The sequence below is a fragment of the Diabrotica virgifera genome, chromosome 7 (assembly GCF_917563875.1).
Source record: "Diabrotica virgifera virgifera chromosome 7, PGI_DIABVI_V3a".
Classification (NCBI taxonomy): Eukaryota; Metazoa; Arthropoda; class Insecta; order Coleoptera; family Chrysomelidae; genus Diabrotica; species Diabrotica virgifera.
This window is the reverse complement of record NC_065449.1, coordinates 3,541,410-3,561,809: the sequence shown is the minus strand read 5'-3', so window position 1 is coordinate 3,561,809 and position 20,400 is coordinate 3,541,410. Positions and strand designations below refer to the sequence as shown.

General features: G+C 32.0%; 1 protein-coding gene across 1 annotated transcript in view; it reads right to left on the bottom strand.

The window, feature by feature from the left end:
- Positions 1-1,401: 1,401 nt before the first annotated feature.
- LOC114328731 (forkhead box protein K1) overlaps positions 1,402-20,400 on the bottom strand; it is a 109,262-nt gene continuing 90,263 nt past the window's right edge. Inside the window, exon 8 of the mRNA XM_050656570.1 lies at positions 1,402-19,005. Within this exon, the coding sequence (XP_050512527.1) occupies positions 18,855-19,005 (151 nt within the window). The 3' untranslated portion in view covers positions 1,402-18,854. The remainder of the gene's footprint in view (positions 19,006-20,400) is intronic.

The following is a 20,400-nucleotide window of genomic DNA, read 5'->3' as shown; positions in this document are numbered from 1 at the left end:
CATATAAAACGCATTCTGGGCTTTAGTTATCCTTCCATTAATTTCCTCTTCTATAGCGTCAATTATGCTTCCCAGATGGCAAAACTTCTGTACATTTTCTACTTCTTCTCCTTCAATGAATATCCCCATTTCTCGTTCCGTATTTATCTTCATGAGTTTGGTTTTTCTTGTGTTAGTCTCTAATCCTATTTTTCTTGCTTCTTTTGTCACTTTTTCTGTTTTTTCTGCATATGTTGTCTTTTTTCGGACACCAGACATATATCATCCGCAAAGTCTAGATCTTCAAGCTGACCGAAAGCATTGCATCTAATTCCTTTTTTATTTTTCGTTGCTTTCTTCATGACCCAGTCGATTAAGATCAAAAATACGATTGGAGATAAAATACACCCTTGTCTGACTCCACTGTCTATGTCGATTGGTTCTGCGAGTTTCCCATTATGCATGATTTGTGCGGTATAGTTTTCATAGAACATTTTGATAATTCTTATATATTTTAATGGAATTCCATATCGCTTTAATATTTCCCACATTTTTTCTCTGTTAATCCGGTCAAAGGCTTGTCTAAAGTCAATTCTGCCATTCTATTGTTTGTTCTACAATGTTTCTTAATGTGTTAATATGATTTGTGCATGATTTATTACTTCTGAAGCCCGCTTGGTTTGGTCTTAACAACTGGTCTATAGTTTGTTTCATTCTTTCTAGTATCATCCTTGTCATGACTTTACTCACTGTAGACAGTAGTGTTATTGCTCGCTGGCTCCGTGCGTCTCCCCTCTACTTACAGTCACGTGACACGCTGTCAGATTTTGTCAGGACGTTTTAACATTGAGTCTTATGGGATTATTTTGTTAAACTTGAATATTTTATTTTGTAGTGATAATAACCAAATACAATTGTTAGAATTCATTAGTTATTAATTTATAATGTAATTTATAGTGCAACAAAATATTTTCTTTTTCGTTAATAAATATTTATTGACACAAACTGCGATAATGAGGTTATGTATACAAAATCAAACTGATAATCAATATTGGAAAGTGAAGAATTTATATCACATTAAGTGCGTTTTTATTTTCTGTTTATATTAATACATAATATCACTAGCGTGACACGGCATTTTCTTTAAATGTCTCATTGGAACATACACAAAGCGTCCTGATAAAATTTCAAAAAACCGCCACCATGAGCAGGTCGGTCGATTTTGCTTTGACACTTTGTTAACGCTCGGAGCGTATATCGATATTCGATACGGCATACATGTAAAGCACTCGAGACTGCATCCAGCTCAACGGTATCAAAGGCCTTATGGAAGTTCACAAAGGAAACGACAAGTGGCCTTGAAATATACTAGATATACAATCCATAATAAGGAAGAGAAGGTAAATGCAATAAAAACACAAATTCCGAATATATCTCACTCCTCAATATTCATTTTATTCAATAGTTTCCAAGAATATAAAATAAAAATCAACAAATTAAAACATGTACGTATATGGTACATAGTTCTTATGTACATAATGATAATTTTAGAAAACAAAAATATAAACCGACATTTCCAAAATTTACATCATAAACAATAGTCAACTTTTCTAGAATTTTTTGAAATTTAGGAAACAACATTATTACAAACGCCTAGTCGAGAAAACATTTTTAATTTGTTTACAGTGTCTGCCATACTAAATTATTTGGAAATATTCACCAATAGAATTCATAGTAATTAACACACTGATCAACAGTATGTCTACGTAGAATTTTTTGTCTTCAAGCAGCTTTACATTTAGGCTATGCAAGTCTTATGCTATGCAAGTCCGTCTTGCATGGCATATCTCTTGCCTAGCCTGACCTTTTTATATCGGAGCTATTTCTGTGCAATTTTTGCTACCACTTTCATTGTTGCCAGCAAAGGAAATATACCAAAACATTAACTTTAGATATTTCACTTGGAAATTTCAGTCCAGCATTAAAACTATATTCAAGTATAAATCCCAAATTATCATTACTTCCAATAAATAACATTTAAATTTACACAATAAGCTTAACTTTTTTGGCGATTGGCGACATGAAATTTGACAACTGCATCAAAATAGCGTGAAAAATAGAACACGTTTTAATTTTTTGTCTAGCACAGGAATTGCATGGAAATAGCGCGTGGGCATGCGCAGTTGCATAATCTGTCTTGCATGGCTCTTGCCTAGCATGAAAATAGCATCATGTAAAACCGTCTTTATACAGGATCAATAATTCATTTAAACGAAATAGGCTAAATTCAAAGCTTTTAATCAAAGCAAAATTGTTGTTATCAACTATATATTTTGCGAATAAACTACAATTTTAATTGGAAATAACGTATTTTCAACTAGAAGTTTGGTTTATTTCCAATAAATAAAGTAGATAATATAGAAATGTCACAAGAAAGTAATTTCAGAACTATATTAAAATTTGTTGTTATTTTAGAAAATCAAAATCTACTGTATCAACCAGGAACATTTAAAAAAAATTATATAATACATTAATCAATTATGACTTAACAAAATTAAATACATTTACTAGGTTATAACGTTTATAAAAATCATTTAATAAATTATTTTCATTATTCTCTATTCGAATTTTATGTTTTTCAATAATTTGCCATCAAGCTACTAGCTTATGAATTCTTTAAAAATTTCATTACCTATATCTAGTTTTTTAATATGATTATGAATAATTTTAGGAGAAAGTCGGGTAAAATAGTCACCTATGTTTATCCAACATAATATATATTTCTTTCATAACCCAACATATTTCTTATGTTGGGTTCTTTTATTGTTTATAAAACCGCCGCCGCCGTTTAGTTTTCTTTATTATATTCAGTATTACTAAGCTTTATTTTTAAACCAAGAGGAATAAACTAAAAAGACAGATTCACTAGAAATATCACCAAATACATCTTCTTTTTTGGTCGATCATATCGGCTTTTGACGGTAATCCATAAATATTATATTATACTAATACGTCGCTAAAGAGTTCTAAAAACAACTGTTTTTAGAAAATACAACAAACCGCTGATATAACTTAATTAACCTATGAAATGCCAATAGTGTGAAATGCGGGAAATTTGAATTACTCCTCTTGGTTTAAAAACAGACTTAGCACCACCTATGTACGAAGGGCAGATATTTTGAAAATATTAAAAGGAAGAACATTATCCCATCATATCTAAACCACATTCCACATATCTCTTGAATCATCATTGTAAAGGTACGTACCCATACGTTGGTGCTCGTGTAGCTGCTCAAATGAATATGCGCTCCCCTACATAAAACCACAAACCGGTTGAATCGAAGAGAGTGAGCGGCTAGCACCAACGTATCCACTTTGTGGAACTGCTACACGGAGCACTAACGTATGGATACCTTAAGACATGGTTTACCTAATATAACCATCCATGAAAGGCTCCAGTACACACCACTGAGAGAGTCGGCTGTGAATAAGACCAGAAATTTCTTCCACCAGGCCACAAGAAGACTCCTTAAGACCAGAGATATCCTCGCCAGAAAAAGAATGCAAAGGATACATCGTGATACTCATAAACCGATTAACCATCCAACCAGGGTCCAGCCAAGTGGTTGTCGAAGACAGCCAAGCAGTGTAGTAAGTATGATGGTACCTACAGGTGGTACCTACTATGGTACCGGTAGTACGAAGAGGATTCTCATCGAACGATGAACAGAGGTCTTAGGCAAGAGGATCCATTATCCACGGTGGTTTTTAATTTGTATTTAAACAATAATCAGAAATAGCCGAGTTAAAACGACCGGAACCGTTTTCAACAATATGAACATCAATGTCTGGCCTTCGCTGATGATCTTACTATGCTAACGAAAACAAGAAAATAATTAAGAAATGTTATGAAAAAATTATACAAGGAAGCAAAATACTTTGACCTAAAAATAAACCAGGAAAAGTCAAAGAACATGATACTCGGAAATACAGAGCAAAGAGAGGACAGTTTACTATCATATCTAATGAAGCAAGGGAATATAATTTCGAGGAAGTTTTCCATTTTACGTATGGTTATTACAGATGAAAAAGGTCAGGAAGAATGTGGACTGAATGCCAGATTAGCAAAGGGATAAAAAGATGGAAAGCCTAAGAACACTGATGAAATCCAAATATGTATCGAGAAAAACAAAGCTAAGGATATTTACTCAGCTAATTAGCAAAATACAAGGAAAAGTTATTTACCATCAATTTTATTGCTGGAATCGAATCTTATGATTGTATATATTAATAATAGTCCGCAAATAGTGTGCTACTTTTTTTATAAACAAAATTGCGCCCGAAAAGCGTTTCTTTTTCAATTTTTGCTCTATAACTCCAAAGATTTTAACTTTAAATTCTGCATAGGTACGTGTTTTTCCCGATTTATTTTGACGAAAATTTTCCTCGGAAAATGTGGGTTTTTCCAACAAAATCTTTAATTTACAACTAAAATTTTAGGTAAGTAATTGTTTATCAATAATTAAATACCTTGGTAAAATAAAAGCTCTTTTCGTATAGATTGTAATTACAGAAGCCGATGGATATTGAATGAACAGTTTAGCAACAATTAAATTGTTAATTAAAAATTTACGGTCGCTATAATAACCACAATAATTATGATACATAAAAATAACTATGATTTTTGTATAAAAAGACACTGTACCTATATAATGTACTTTACAGAATTGAAATTGGACTATTTAAGCGGTCTCAGGAATATTTTAAAATTATAAACAATTTTTTGGCTTATAAACAAATAGAATGTCTCGGGAAATATTAAATTAAATCATGAAAAGGCTATTGAAAAAAAAAGCGGCAGGACGCTTCTTTAAAAAAAAAAACTTTTAATTGTGATGAGTGGTTCCTGAGATTTAATTAATTTAGGAACCGCTTATCACAATTAAACGTTTTTTCGTTTAAAAGAAGCGTACTGCCGAATTCTTTCCAATACCGTCTCCATGGTTTAATTTAATGTAATATTTCCCGAGATATTCTATTTGTTTATAAGCCAAAAAATTGTTTATAATTTTAAAATATTCCTGAGGCCGCTTAAATAGTCCAATTTCAATTCTGTAAAGTACATTAGATAGGTATAGTGCGTTTTTATACAAAAATCATAGATATTCTTATGTATTATGTATAATTATTGTGGTTATTATAGCGACCGTAAATTTTTAATTAACAATTCAATTGTTGCTAAACTGTTCATTCATTTTCCTTAGGCTTCTGGAATTAAAATCTATAGGAAAAGAGCTTTTATATTATCAAGTTATTTAATTATTGATAAACAATTACTTATCTAAAATTTTAGTTAAAAATTAAAGATTTTGTTGGAAAAACCCGCATTTTCCGGGGAAAATTTTCGTCGAAGTAAATTGGGAAAAACACGTCTCTATGCTGAATTTAATTACGGTGAATTTTTATTTGGGCGTTTTGGTGTAAAGTTAAAATCTTTATGGAGCAAAAATTTAAAAAAACACGATTTTCGGGCGCCACTTTGTTTATAAAAAAAGTAGCACACTATCTGCGTACTTTGCATACCTATATTATTAATATATACAATCATAAGATTCGATTCCAGCAATAAAATTGCTGGTAAATAACTTTTCCCAAAAATGGCCCACAGTGACGTATGGTAGCGAAGTATGGACAATGAATAAAGCAAATACGGAGAAATTGGAAAGATGGGAAAGGAAAATGCTCAGAGCTATTTATGGAGGCAAAAACGCGGTTTAAGGTTGGGTGCGACGAACAAACAGGGAGCTAGGAGAACTGTACAACGAACCAAGCTTCAGTTGCTTCATAAAGGCACAGAGAGTGCGAAAGATGGGACACGTGATGAGAATGGAAAGGAATAGTATGCCAAAAATGATCCTAAAACAGGGCCTATCATGAAAATAAGAAAGGGAAGACCCAGACAAAGACTTAGCCCTAGGCTTTCAAGGTCTGTTGAGCTTTTTAAATAATAATGTAAATAACTGTTTAGCATGTTTGTATTAGGGCAATAAACGTTTTTTATTTAGGAGACTACTTTGATTGAATGGTATAATATTGAATGATTTTTTTATAACATTTTGAAATAATTTTCTAAGAATTGGTTCTGAAATTTTTGATCTCCCCTCATAGTTGTTAAATTTTACTACGCAATCTAATTCTACAACAGTTTTTTATCCGGCAAACTAATACTGACTACTGATAAAACAGTAAATATTGCACAACAAAAATCCGTTTGATCACAGATTATAACATGAACCGCGTTTTGACCTATGATTGTAGAGGTTACTTTTTTGAGAAATTCTTAAATCAATCAGTTTAAATGCGTAAAAAATCGCACCAGACACACCGCTGCGCAATTTATAGTGATCATCGGTTATTTAAAATAAAAGAAGTATAAGCAAAATTTTTAATTTGTATCTAAAAATATTTAAGATTTACACTATTTCTGAGATATCGTACCTGCACTCAAAGAGTGCCATAAGTAAAAAAAGCAAAGTTTCGAGAAAACGACGTTTAAAGTTTGTCCCACATTTTCGGGCTTAATTCAAAAAGTATTAAAATTAGAATAATAACTATTTTAGTCAGTTCCAATGGTTTTTGAAGCTCTATTACATAGCGTATTAAGTATATTACATATATAAAAAAAAATGAGTTGTAACACTATACAGATAAAATAACGAAAAATTTACGAAATATTATTTATCAAAAGTGACACTTGCAGTACAGAATATAATATCATTATTATTATCTGATTAACAAACTTATACTTTTTAATGATGTAACTCTAAATACAAGTAACACCATTAAACACAAAATACTGCAAAAAGAAAGATAAATAAGTGATAAATGTGTCACTTTTCTTGAGCACATACGCAGATTGTTTTGAATAAAGTAATCACATTATACTGTCGTAACTCGACAAACGACGCTTTATACACATCTTAGATGGACAACTGCTTTGCACAAGTCAATATGTGACACTGTTTGCGTTCGGTGCGTCGTTGATTTTGGATAATCGTATAATGAAACTAGTGTCATCTAACGATAAATACTTGGCCCATAGACGTGACACTTTGTGAGATAGGAGTTTGAAGTTTTATTAAACTGATGGTGCAATATAACCAATTTTAAAATTTTTTGAGTTATGACACTCTTTGAGCAGAGGTGCGATATATGTTTTTTATTTGGCAGCAGCGTTTTCCTGGTAAACGCCTGGTAAACGGAAAAAACTAATATATGAGGAAAAATTTATTGAATTTGTTTGCCGTCAAGTTTGTACCTGTGGGTTAGCATGTCATTAAATATATGACATATAAATAAAGTAATAATTAAATATATGACATGCATTCCTAATTGTTTTTTAGTTTACTTGCCGCTTTTGTTGTTTATCTTATATTCTTCATATCTCAATTTTTCAAAAGATTTATCTATACATAACTCCATCACAGTTATACCTCGGATTCTTACTGGACATTGTTCATCATTTTCTTCGTTCATCATTCGATAATTTTTTGATATCGAAGTTTACAGCTTTTGTTGTTTATCTTATATTCTTCATATCTCAATTCTTCAAAAGATTTATCTATACATAACTTCATTACAGTTGTACTTCGGATTCTTACTGGATATCGTTCATCATTTTCTTCGTTCATTGTTCGATAATTTTTTGATATCGAAGTTTACAGCTTTTGTTGTTTATCTTATATTCTTCATATCTCAATTCTTCAAAAGATTTATCTATACATAACTCCATTACAGTTATACTTCGGATTCTTACTGGACATCGTTCATCATTTTCTTCGTTCATTGTTCGATAATTTTTTGATATCGAAGTTTACAGCTTTTGTTGTTTATCTTATATTCTTCATATCTCAATTCTTCAAAAGATTTATCTATACATAACTCCATTACAGTTATACTTCGGATTTTTACTGGACATCGTTCATCATTTTCTTCGTTCATCGTTCGATAATTTTTTGATATCGAAGTTTACAGATACCTACTACAAATTGAGAAAACATATTTGTAAACATAGGTGTGGACAGCGTTTTTTAGTGTGCATTCCAAACCGCACTAAAAAAAGTATGAGTTGGAAAAAAAACCAACTGTTTGTGTTCGGTGCGTCGTTGATTTTGGATAATCGTATAATGACACTAGTGTCATCTAACGATAAATACTTGACCCATAGACGTGACACTTTGTGAGATATGAGTTTATAGTTTTATTAAACTGTTAGTGCAATAAAAAATGGTGTTTGCAGAAATTATGTTTTAACAACTGTCTTTTTTAGGTTTTTTTATTTTATATTAAAAGCTATACGTATTATTAATATTGGTGTTAAATTATTGCTCGATTTATTGCAATGAATATAGTTTATTTTAAGTTCATGTAAACTAAATATTGAACTGTAAAATTTACATTTGCTAGATTTTCAAAACTGTTGTTACGACAAATATCATGGCAGATTAGGAACTAGAATACATACTCCCGTTTGGTAGGAAGCCTTGAGAAAAGCTATATATCAGGAACTGCTAACAAAGGCACAAACAAATCCCTTCCAAAGGTAGCAAGAGTGCATCTGACTACTTCTAGGACTGCCCTAAAGGTCATAACGGGTACTCTCCCAATTCACCTCCTGCCTAAAGAAAGAGAAACTCTATATAACAGAGAAAACGATCATTAACCGGAAGTAGGATCATATAGCTATGCTCCAAAAATGGAAAAATGAATGGGATGCACAAAAAGCGAAGGCTCAAAGGACCAAAATGTTAATCTCTAACGTGGTCTTCTTCTTTACGTGCCATCTCCGCGACGAAGGTGCCAATCATCATTGCTATTCTAACTTTTGACACTACAGCCCGAAAGAGTTCAGTTGAGCTGCATCAAACCATTCTCTGATGTTTCTCAGCCAGGACCTTCTATGCTGCGCCTCCCTTAAATCTTTCCCTGCATTATTAATTTTAGGAGTTTATATCTGTCACCACGTATTATATGATGTGCTAAGATGGTCCAAATTCAGGTTCAGAAGGTTAAATTATTATTTTACACAATTTCTCACTGGCCATGCCTTCTTTAGATAGCGCATACGTCGAATAAAGAGCACAAATGATTTATGTATAGATTGTAGCGTCATAGACGACGCAGAAAACTGCATTTTTGTTTGCACTGTTTTCCAAAGAGAACCATCAAGGCTTCTTCTTTAAGTGCCATCTCCGTGACGAAGGTTGGCCATCATCATGGCTATTTTGACCTTCAAGGCAGCTCCTCTGAACAAATGCCGTGAGCTGCAACCAAACCACTCTCTCAGGTTCTTCAATCAGGAAACGCGTCTATTTCCTAAGCTTCTCCTACCCTCTATTCATCAAGGTTAGGAACTTCTCCCATCAAGGCTAGGAACGATAAAACCTAATAATTTGATACAAAAAGCGATGGAGAACAAAGAAGCCTACGTACTGTGGAACTAATTACGCAAAAAAAAACAGAAAAAGGAGACGCTAGAAAGAGAAACGAAGGAACAGGGTGGATAAAGTAACAAATTTCATATAATGCGATCATGCTCCCTTACAGCCTGAACGTACGACGGAATAGACGGCACCTTTACAACCAGATCTATAATTATATTACGTAAGATGTTTTTAAGACCTCCTCCTCTTTTATTTTTACATCCCCCCCTTGTCAAACCATATACACCAGCACTTTTTATCTTACCATATTTTTGTTTCTTTACAATACTGCCTCTTCATGTTATTTTAAGTTCTCCTGTCAAATTTTCAGATTGCTAAAGGTGTCCCAATGTCTGGTTCACCGATTGAACGGAACTCGTCCGGTGGTGCCCTGCTTGTAGAAGAGACGGATTTAGTTGGTAGGTGACTGGTTGGGTTTGTCACCACTGGTATTTAATGTATATAGTGAAAGCATCTGTCAGGAAGCCCTTTTGCAAGCAAACGAAGGAATCGTAATCAATGGAGAGGTTGTAAATAATATTCGATACGGGACGACACTGTACTAGTTGCAAGAACAGTAGAAGAATTACAACGATTACTTACAAACATAAATATTGCTTGCAACAATTATGGCATAAACGTCAATATCAAAAAATCCCAAGTATATGGTCTTCAGTAAAATCATGACACAACCAGCACATATTAGTATAAACGGCAATCAAATTGAAAAAGTATCACATTACAAATACTTCGGAACTTTAATAAACGAAACTGGAGACCAAGACAATGAAATAAAAAGACGTATCGAAATTGCCAGGGCCACCTTCATAAAGATGAGAAAATTCTTCTGCAACAGAGATTGCAGGTAGCTCCCTCTACGATTAAGAATGCTAAGAGGCTACGTATTTAACACGATATTATATGGTGTAGAGGCCTGGACTCCCAAATAGAACATAAAAAATATTGAAAGTTTTGAGATGTGGTGCTACCGTCGAATGCTGAAGATAAGTTGGGTTGAAAGAGTCACAAACCTTGAAGTATTACGAAGGATATGAAAAGACCCGATTGTTAACGATAAAACTTGAATATCTGGGTCACCTGATGAGAGGATATAAATACGCATTACTTCAAAATATAATGCAAGGAAAAATAGAAGGAAAATGGAATCCAGGCCGTAGAAGAATGTCATGGTTGCGGAATTTGAGAGAGTGGTTTAGCTGCACCACTAATGAACTTTTTAGGTCAGCTGTAAACAAGGTCAGGATAACCTTGATGATTTCCAATCTCCGATAGAAGTGGCACAAGAAAAAGAAGAAGACTGGTTGGGGACTGGATGCTATATCCTAGCATGTGTTCCTTTCCGGATCTAATAGTACCTTCCCTAGTCGGTTTATAGTCTTTCCAGCTCAGTCAAAAAAGGTTAAAACAGGTTACAATTATAAACCAATATTAGATGAATAAAACACCTACTGAAATATTTTTTAATAAATAATAATTTAATCAGAAATCTTCTTTATTTCTTATTAAATTCATTTTTTAATTTATCAACGATTAGGAAAACAGATAAAAATCAATACCGAAAGAAAGATTTGGTAAATTAAAGCGACGTAACATTTTATTTTCCTTGTTTAAGTGCTAAAACATACATATCTTAATAGTACAATTATTAATACTAAACTCACTCACTCACATCGCAGCAGTGGCCTTCCCAGTGACCAAAGAGTAGGAGTAGACTAAACTTGCAGTGTTGTAATATACAGTGATGAACGCGCTAATAACCGACAAAATAGCGCAAAAGATGGAAAACAATGCATTGCGAAACAAAAAGATGAAACTAGTGGAGATGGAAATGATCGTTGTAAACGTATAAATTAACATTACATTACATACTTTCCCACCTTTAGATGTATCAGAGGAGTATGACAACTGTCAGTGTGACAGTAGAATTTTATAAAATACTAATGTCATAGACGTCTAAAGGTGGAAAACTATGTAATGTAATAATCCACAAGGAAGAATTTCCTGTAGCTGGCTGTATACCATTAATTACAAGTAAAATTTAATTAAAAAATTGTTGTAGAGGTAAAAGGTATATTAGTTTAAAAAGCCCCTATAGGGCTACAAACATACAAACAAAACGTTTTCGCTCTGTAACAAGAGCATCATCAGTGTTACAAGAACATGGTGAGCCAACCAAAAAATACAAAAGTCAAAGCCTTTCAAAAACAGACTAAAAGTCTTATATAGATGCAAACATCGTAAAATCCAAAGGATGGATATAATTCCTATGGATGTGGCTTTATGGCAACATATGACTCCCACACGTGGTAAGTGGGTTAATAGGTAATAATTAATTAGGTCATTATGTTACAAGAGGTGACAGGTGACTAATTAATTATTACCTATTAACCCACTTACCACATGTGGGAGTCATATGTTGCCATAAAGCCACATACATAGGAATTATATCCATTCTTTGGATTTTACGATGTTTACATTTATATAAGACTTTTAGTCTATTTTTAAAAGGTTTTAACCTTTGTATTTTTGGGTAGCTTACCATGTTCTTGTAACACTGATGATGCTCTTGTTACAGAGCTAAAACGTTTTGTTTCTATGTTTATATAGAGGCTTTTTAACTAATATATCTTTTACCAGAACAAAATTTTTTTATTAAATTTTACATGTAATGTAATGTTGTTAATTTATACGTTTATAACGGTCATTTCCACCTCCACTAGTTCATCTCTTTTTGTTGCGCAATGTATTATATTTTCCATCTTTTGCGCTATTTTGCCGGTTATTAGCGCACTCATCACTGTATACAGTGCACATAAGTATGGAAACATAAAGATATCTATGACACCCCGTATGATATAGTAACAAAATGGTGGATAATGTATATTAGATCGACCAGCGATTTAAAATTTTATATTTTCGACGTTGCCAAATGTACATCACCATCATCACACAGCCAAAGTTGTCCACTGCCAGACATAGGCCTCCTCAAGATGTCTCCACCCTTCTCTGTCCTGGGCAGCTACAATCCAATTTGTCGCCTAGGATATACGGTTAAGGTACTAGTACACTTTAGAAGACCAAAAATAATCTTTTTTTTTTTTCAAGAATTTTTTTATTAGAACCTTTATTAAAAATGAACATAAAACTTTCTACATATTAATATCTAACTCTTAGAGAGTACAAAAAATATATATTTTTTCTATTATGCACGTACACTAATATTGTAGAGGGCGCAAAAGTTGAGGCCTCGAAAAATGATGGCGGACAGTTAATCTCAGGATTGGGATATCCGAAACAAAAATATCGTACTGCATTTGAAAAAGGAAGGATTTGAGTATTAAAATACAAAAGAAATATTTTTAACCATGAAATACTGAAGAAAAATAAGCGATTTTTCACAAATGTTTTTCAAATTTCCGGAAAATCTTTTATTGCGCAATTTTTCACTAACGGTCGTAAATTATCACGTAAGAAACCTTCCTTTTTCAAATGCCGTACGATTTTTTTGTTTCAGAGATTCCAATCCTGAGATCATCAGTCCGCCATCGGAACTACTTCTTTTCGAGGCCTCCAATTTGGCGCCCTCTACAATATTAGTGTACGTGCATAAATGAAAAGATATATTTTTTATATTTTTTAAGAGTTAGATATTAATATGTAAAAAGTTTTATGTTCATTTTTAATAAAGGTTCTGAGAAAAAAAAATCTTGAAAAAATGCTTATTTTTGGTCTTCTAAAGTGTACTAGTACCTTAATACGCCAATTTTTACATAGGACGATTCGTATATTTTACAATATTTCATTACAGTTTCGCAGTATCGACAAAAGATCAATTTGTGGGCAGAAATTTTTGATAACACCATTATTGAAGTTATAATTCTTTAGGCGCGTTGATAGTAAATTTATATGTGCGCGAAATCATCAAAATCTTGGTACCCGACACAGCTTAAACGTTATACGTCCTCTGATTGGGTAATTACAATGACCTGTCAACAATTGTTCAATATGTCGGTTATTTTATTAATACGTCAATGGTTATGGGTAAACAAATTGTATGTAGTATATTAGTATTTATTGTTGTGAGGACAGACACAAAAAGCAAGTTTATAATTGTAGTGAGTTTTTAAACAGTTTTTAAAAGCAACCGGTACGTAATTTTAAATGTTTCAGTATTGTATTAAAAGATTAGGACCTACATACCTATTTGGAAAATGTAGGTACCTATATTAGGCAATGCTTTGATTTACATAATTTGATTACCAATACAATTTCTACCAATCTTCATATCTAATAAATTGCTTTATTAGTCTATATTTTGTTGTATTTTAATATTTTAATTCCGCAAGAATCAAACTTATTTAATTAAACTAAGAGAATAAGCAACTGTCAAAAAAGTTTAAAATGTTTAGTTGCTATATCTTCCCACATCATTCAAATGCCTCGCTAGCTAAGTTCTGCGTGCGGTGAGTTCAAAATCTAACAACCTTATAGACGCAGGTTCAATTCCCAATGCAAATTTTTATTTTTTTAATTTTTTTTATACATTTTATGATTGTAAGTATATTTATTATATATTTTTCTTCAGAAAATACGTATTTAATTAAAATTTTTGTCAACAATTATTGTTCAGAAATAATTTCTTTGTTTCATTTTTCAATGTGTTTGCGTGTGTTTTATTCTTTTATTTTTTTAATTTTTGGTATTGTTTTAATAAAAATTTTTGGAAAGTAGTGAGTATTAAAATTAGTTTAATATTGAAATAAAATATAAATAAACTGTTTAAAGTATATTGATTTCGTTGAAAGCATATAATAGAAGTATAACTTCTTACGTGCGTACAAAGTGCACAGACATTCTTTTTTGAGCCTTATTTTTAGGATAGAACCATAATAGGTGAAGAATAGGCCTTTTTAGAATTGGAGTTAATTCCAGAATTAGCCACTCTTTCCTAATGATATAAATCCATATCTCGTGAGCAGATCAATTTGGTTTCAGCAAGATGGAGCACCTCCTCATTATCTTCGAGACGCTCGTGAGTTTCACAATACATTTCCAAATGGATTGGAAGAAGAGGAGCTATCGAATGGCCAGCAAGATCCCCAGATTTGACACCTCTAAAATATTTTTTATGGAGTTAACCAACATTTTATTATTATATTATACGGAGTGATAAGAGATATCTTTATGTCTCCATACTTTATGCTCGCACTGTACGTAAGCTCTATATTCATCTCTTGGAGTTCTATTAAAAAATTTGCAATTTTTTTTAATATTTGCATGTCGTGTACCTTTTTTTATTCCATAATGATTGAATATACATTTTTTACATAGAATAATTTTATATACCTAACCTACTTGTCTTATATTGATTATTACACTGAATGTATCGTAGAGATTGGGTGAAAAACCCATGTTGAATAGTTGAGACTTGGCAGCAATGTTCAAATTGCATTAAGCTATTTTTCTTTACCGATATTTTTCGTGTATCATAAACCAACTGTAGTAATAGTCTAGGTGCCAAATAGAGGTCACCGTGTCCTTTTCAGTTCTGATGGACAAACTCAACGGTCTCTTATGGATTTTTGGCTGCTGATTACCAATTTCGAGGGTGGATTTCGATCCGAGTGGTCAAAAAATTGTTATAAACAATTTAATTGTTTATAAATTGTTAATAAGGCTCTGGCTCATGAACTAAAAGAGATGAAAAATAATGTTTCAAATAAAATTCGTTCCTTAATAAAAAACCAAGAAAAAAACGTTTACTAAACTTAAATCCAACAATTAGAACTTACAATATTGTAAAATTAGTGCACAATGCAAATTGCAAAATAAGTATTTTTCAACGCTTTATCGATCCTAACTCGACTTCTGCATAAGCAAATGAGCCTTAGAAGGTCTCATTTTAAAGCTTAATTAATAGGCTTCCAAATAAAGTTTGTTAAATTATTTGATCTTCATTTTTAAAGTTATACCGGTTTGAAGTTATAATTTTCTTAAAAAAATTGTGCATTAATTTTTTTATAAGGGTTTCAAGCAAATTTGAGCTATAAACATTTATACTTTAATTAACAATAATGATAGAAGAACTTAAAAGGAACAATTTGAGCTTATGAAAATGTTCGTAAATTTATTTTTGGCCAAGATGTCGATATTTTAATGGCACGCTATGAGACGCAAGCTCACATCGTAAAGCTATTGTCTTACTAAGTATTGGCTCACAGTGTAAAGGTTCACGCGCTAACTTCTCGATGCAAATTATAATTTATAATATGTATATATTGTATATATACGTTATCTTCATGTTTCATTTTTGAAGATCCTAATAAAATTTTATTATATAATTTTTATAATTAAATCATCATACTGTACCTCGTATCACCTTTCATTCTATTTAATTTGCCTTCCATTTTTTGTACTAAATGAGAAAAAAAAACATTAAAAACTAATATTTCAGAAATACAACTAAAAAGTAAGCTGATATTATTTATTATTACTATTTTTACAGACATTTTTTTTTCATACATCTGCATCGAGATATAGAGGGAATCTCAACTTTTTTATATCTGCATAAGTTCTTATGGCAATTTTTACAGACACATGGTGGTACTAAATCTGATCTTGAAGGCTTTAAAATTAAAACTTTTTGTTGCCTCAGAGTTTCATAATCTATATGATATCCATATACAACTGGATCAAGTTCTGTTGCAGTATCTTCGAGGCACGTTAATTGTGTGTACACCACATAAAATGCTCTTTTTATATGCAATTGGATTGAGTTTGACATTGGTCGCATATCTTGCAAACTTTGTTTGGAAGTCTATTAGTTAAGCTTTAAAATGAGACCATGAAAAGCTCATTTCAATGCGTAGAAGCCGAGTTACGATCGATAAAGCGTCGAAAAATACCTACTTACTTGACTGTGAGCCGACCTTGTGTCTCATAGCGCGCCATTAAAATATCGACATCTTAGCCAAAAATAAACTTACGAACATTTTCATAAGCTCAAACTGTTCCTTTTGAGTGCTTCTATCATTATTGTTAATTAAAGTATAAATATTTATAGCTCAAATTTGCTTGAAACCCTTATAAACAAATTAATGTATAATTTTTTAAGAAAATTATAACTTCAAACGGGTATAACTTTAAAACAAATGAAGATAAAGTAATCTAACAAACTTTGTTTGGAAGCCTATTCGCCTAATCAAGCTTTAAAATGAGACCTTCTGAAGCTAATTTGCTTGCGTAGAAGCCGAGTTACGATCGATAAAGCTTAGAAAAATACTTATTTTGCAATTTGCAATTTGCATTGTGCACTAATTTTACAATAGCTTGAGTTCTAATTGTTGGATTTAAATTTAGTAAACGTTTTTTTCTTCGTTTTTTATTAAGGAACAAATTTTATTTGAAACAATTTTTTTATCTCTTTTAGTTTATGAGCCAGAGCCTTATAAATAATTAAATTGTTTATAACAATCTTTTGATCACTCGGATCGAAATCCACCCTCGAAATTCGTAATCAGCAGCCAAAAATCCATAAGAAACCGTTGAGTTTCTCCATCAGAATTGAAAAGGACACGGTGACCCCTCTGGCGCCTAGACTAGGTTTGTTCGTAGTACGATCCAAACCATCAGCAACCGTTGCCAACCATCAGACGCATGCGCAGTTAACAGTTCGCGCAGCGCAGTTAACAGTTAGAGATCGTAGACTACGAACACGCATGCGTCTGATGGTTGGCAACGGTTGCTGATCGTTCTACGAACAAACCTACTATAATTCATCAATAGTACTTTGTATAAAATTATAAATCAGTATGAGGCATCATTTATTTATTGTCGGACTAGGTCCTAATAATTAACATTAATCTTTTTAAGATTATTAGATGCTTATCATAATATTATATTGGTACGTATACGTATAGTAAAATAACCATAAAGTGTTTTAAGATACGAAATAAGGAAACGTAGTTCATATACTCATCTTACCCTGGACATGTAAAAACTTTCTATCAATTTAGAAGTATAACCTTTTTACTACAAAAGCACGCTTACGTCATTCAAGATTTCTGACGTCAGAGCATTGCCAAAACTTTAGAATATGACTTTTCATCATGGGCATGTTTATTGTACAATGAGAAGCTATACTTCGGACAGACCCCGAAGATCTTTCAGAAATAAAGTGGACGAATCAATGGATAGAAGAAATCTGCAGGTAGGAGACTGGCAAAACTGAAAGAACTGGAGAGAACGATTGAGTGACGAAATATAGTGAAAACTGTGGAAATCTTCAGTACATATGTGGCGACAAGCTTTAATTATTATTTTTGCTAATTTTACTTTTTAATAACTTTCCTCAAAACGGTCATTTAAAATTCACATGTGTTTTCGTTCGTAAAACACAAAACCAGATGGTATAAAATTAATGTTTTTTTCAAGGAAACACTAATAGATTTCGAGGCTACACTGGCCACGCTCTTTATGTCAACTTCTTAAAATACAGAAAGGTTCTCAACTTTTAAAACGCCAGATGTAGTAATTTATTGCCTTTTCTAGCCATATTGTAGAAACACAAACATATTAGCGTTTGTGGTTTTTTTTTTCAGCCACAGTCAGTCGATATATAACTAAGGGTCGATTCACAGTCTACCGTGGAGAGACACAACCCAGCGGTCGTAGGAATAGGTCAACAACATACCCTTTCGAGATATAAGCAAAACACGCTTTTTATTACCAAAAATAAATAAGTATATTATTGACAGTTGTTTGCGTTTTAATTAATATTATTTTATATAACTGTTTCCGTCAACACACACACCATCGGAATACATATAATATTAATTTTATTGATTATGCACTACGATAATATTGTTGTTAATTAATATATTTTAGCAAGTAATGAAAACCGATTGATATCACTAATTAGAATAACGAATTATAGATATTATTTGTACAGTAAACAAAAACAAAGAAAAATATATCTGACATGTAATGATGCCTAGCTTCTCACTGTACAAAAAACATGGCCATGATGAAAAGTCGTATTCTAATGTTTTGGCAATGCTCTGGCGTCAGACATCTTGAATGACGCAATGAATCTTGAATGAACATGTTTTTGTAGTAAAAAGGGTATATGTACTTAGCTTTGATTTTGATCAAATTCTGAAGTTTTGGCAGACACTGTACGTGAATTACTTTGGGATAATTAATAAAGAAATACTTTCTAAATAGAGAAAATACTATTATTAAACATGTCTGACATAAATGATGACGAATCTACTTTCGATAAATTGTGAGTTTTGTTCCATATGTCTATGGATTCCAAGTAATTTTTTTAAAGCACAATAAGATCGCTGACGATTTTCACTATCGGGAATTTTATTCCGTCTCGAACTTCACTTGACCGAATCTGGGTCTTTTAATTTCAATTTCTCCATCTAAATTTTCTCCAGAACTAGAAGGACTTCCCACGCTTTGTTCGTCCATATGCCTCTTCAAATCCATACCGATGTTAGAGTAATGTCCGGTGCTGAAAAAGAAAAAGATAGCATTAGAGGCGCTAATGTGATTTTTTTGTGAAATGAAGCAATACATAAGTAAAGAAGGGTACCAAGTCTGGAACAGATGATAAAATAAATAAGCCACAATTTTACTAAAAAAATGATTTTATTAACATTTCGACGTCCAAATCGGCAAATGACAACGGCATTCGATCTGGACGTCTAAATGTTAATAAAATCTTTTTTTTTTGGTAAAATTGTGGCTTATTTCCCATCAAAACTAGTTAATTACAAAAATGCCACAAGAAAATAGCGTCAGAACAACATGATAAAAAAGGTAAAAGAGGAGAACAGAGGCAAAAGAAGAGAAAAAAATAATTAAAAATAGAAGAAAACAATGTCCAAAAAGAAGTTAGAAATTTGTATCAATGAATAAAAAAGACACGAGTGACACAAAATAAATGTACAATGTGTTACAGAAATAAAGATGGTAGGCATACTATTAGGAGAAAAGACAGAAAAATTAAACAGATGGGCAGAGTATGTGACGAATTATTAAACGAGAACGGCCAAACAGAAATCGAAATACAACAAGACACAGAACAATACCAAAAACAAGAACCTACAGAAATGGAGATAATAATAGTAATAAGAGACTTAAAGAATAATAAAAGTAGGGGAGAAAATATAGTGCCAGCAGAGGCATGAAATTTTAAAAGTAGGAGGAGATATACTTCAAAAAAAGATACATAGCTCGATATATTGTAAAAATATGGAAAACGAAAAAATGCCATATAGTCCAGGGCGCATCTGTTTTGAGATGGACGTTGAGAGGTGACTCATATTTTTTTGCAAAAATTGCTTGGAAATACTTGGAATTAACTCACATAATAATAATTGAGTTATCCTCCCACTCAAAAAGGTCCGGAATTTTGTTTAAATAATTAAAATGTCAAAAAATGAAGGAAAAATTCGATTTTTTTCTTTGTTTTTTGATTATCACTTTCAAAGTGTTCACTTCCGAGAAAAGTTGTACTAACATAAAAGTTGCGTAATTACTACAAAATAAGATTGGTTAAACATTTTAAAAATTGTCATCCTTGTTGCAAAATAGCAATAATTGCGAAAAAACCATAAAAACACAACTATTCACATTTTACGCTTTTCAACCATTTGTGCTACACATAGGACCTTCATATTTTACTCTGAAAAACTATATGATGTAGTAAAACAATATTGTAAATTTCATTAAGATGGATTCCATAGATTTTGCAATCCAGCTTTCGCAAAAAAAATCATTTTTTCAAAATGTTGCAGGACTGAAAATAAAGCAGATAGAAAGTTCAAATTTTTTTACATATTATAGAAGAATACAGTACCTTTCATTTTAAATTTGCAAAATTAAAATCGATTAACTACCACGG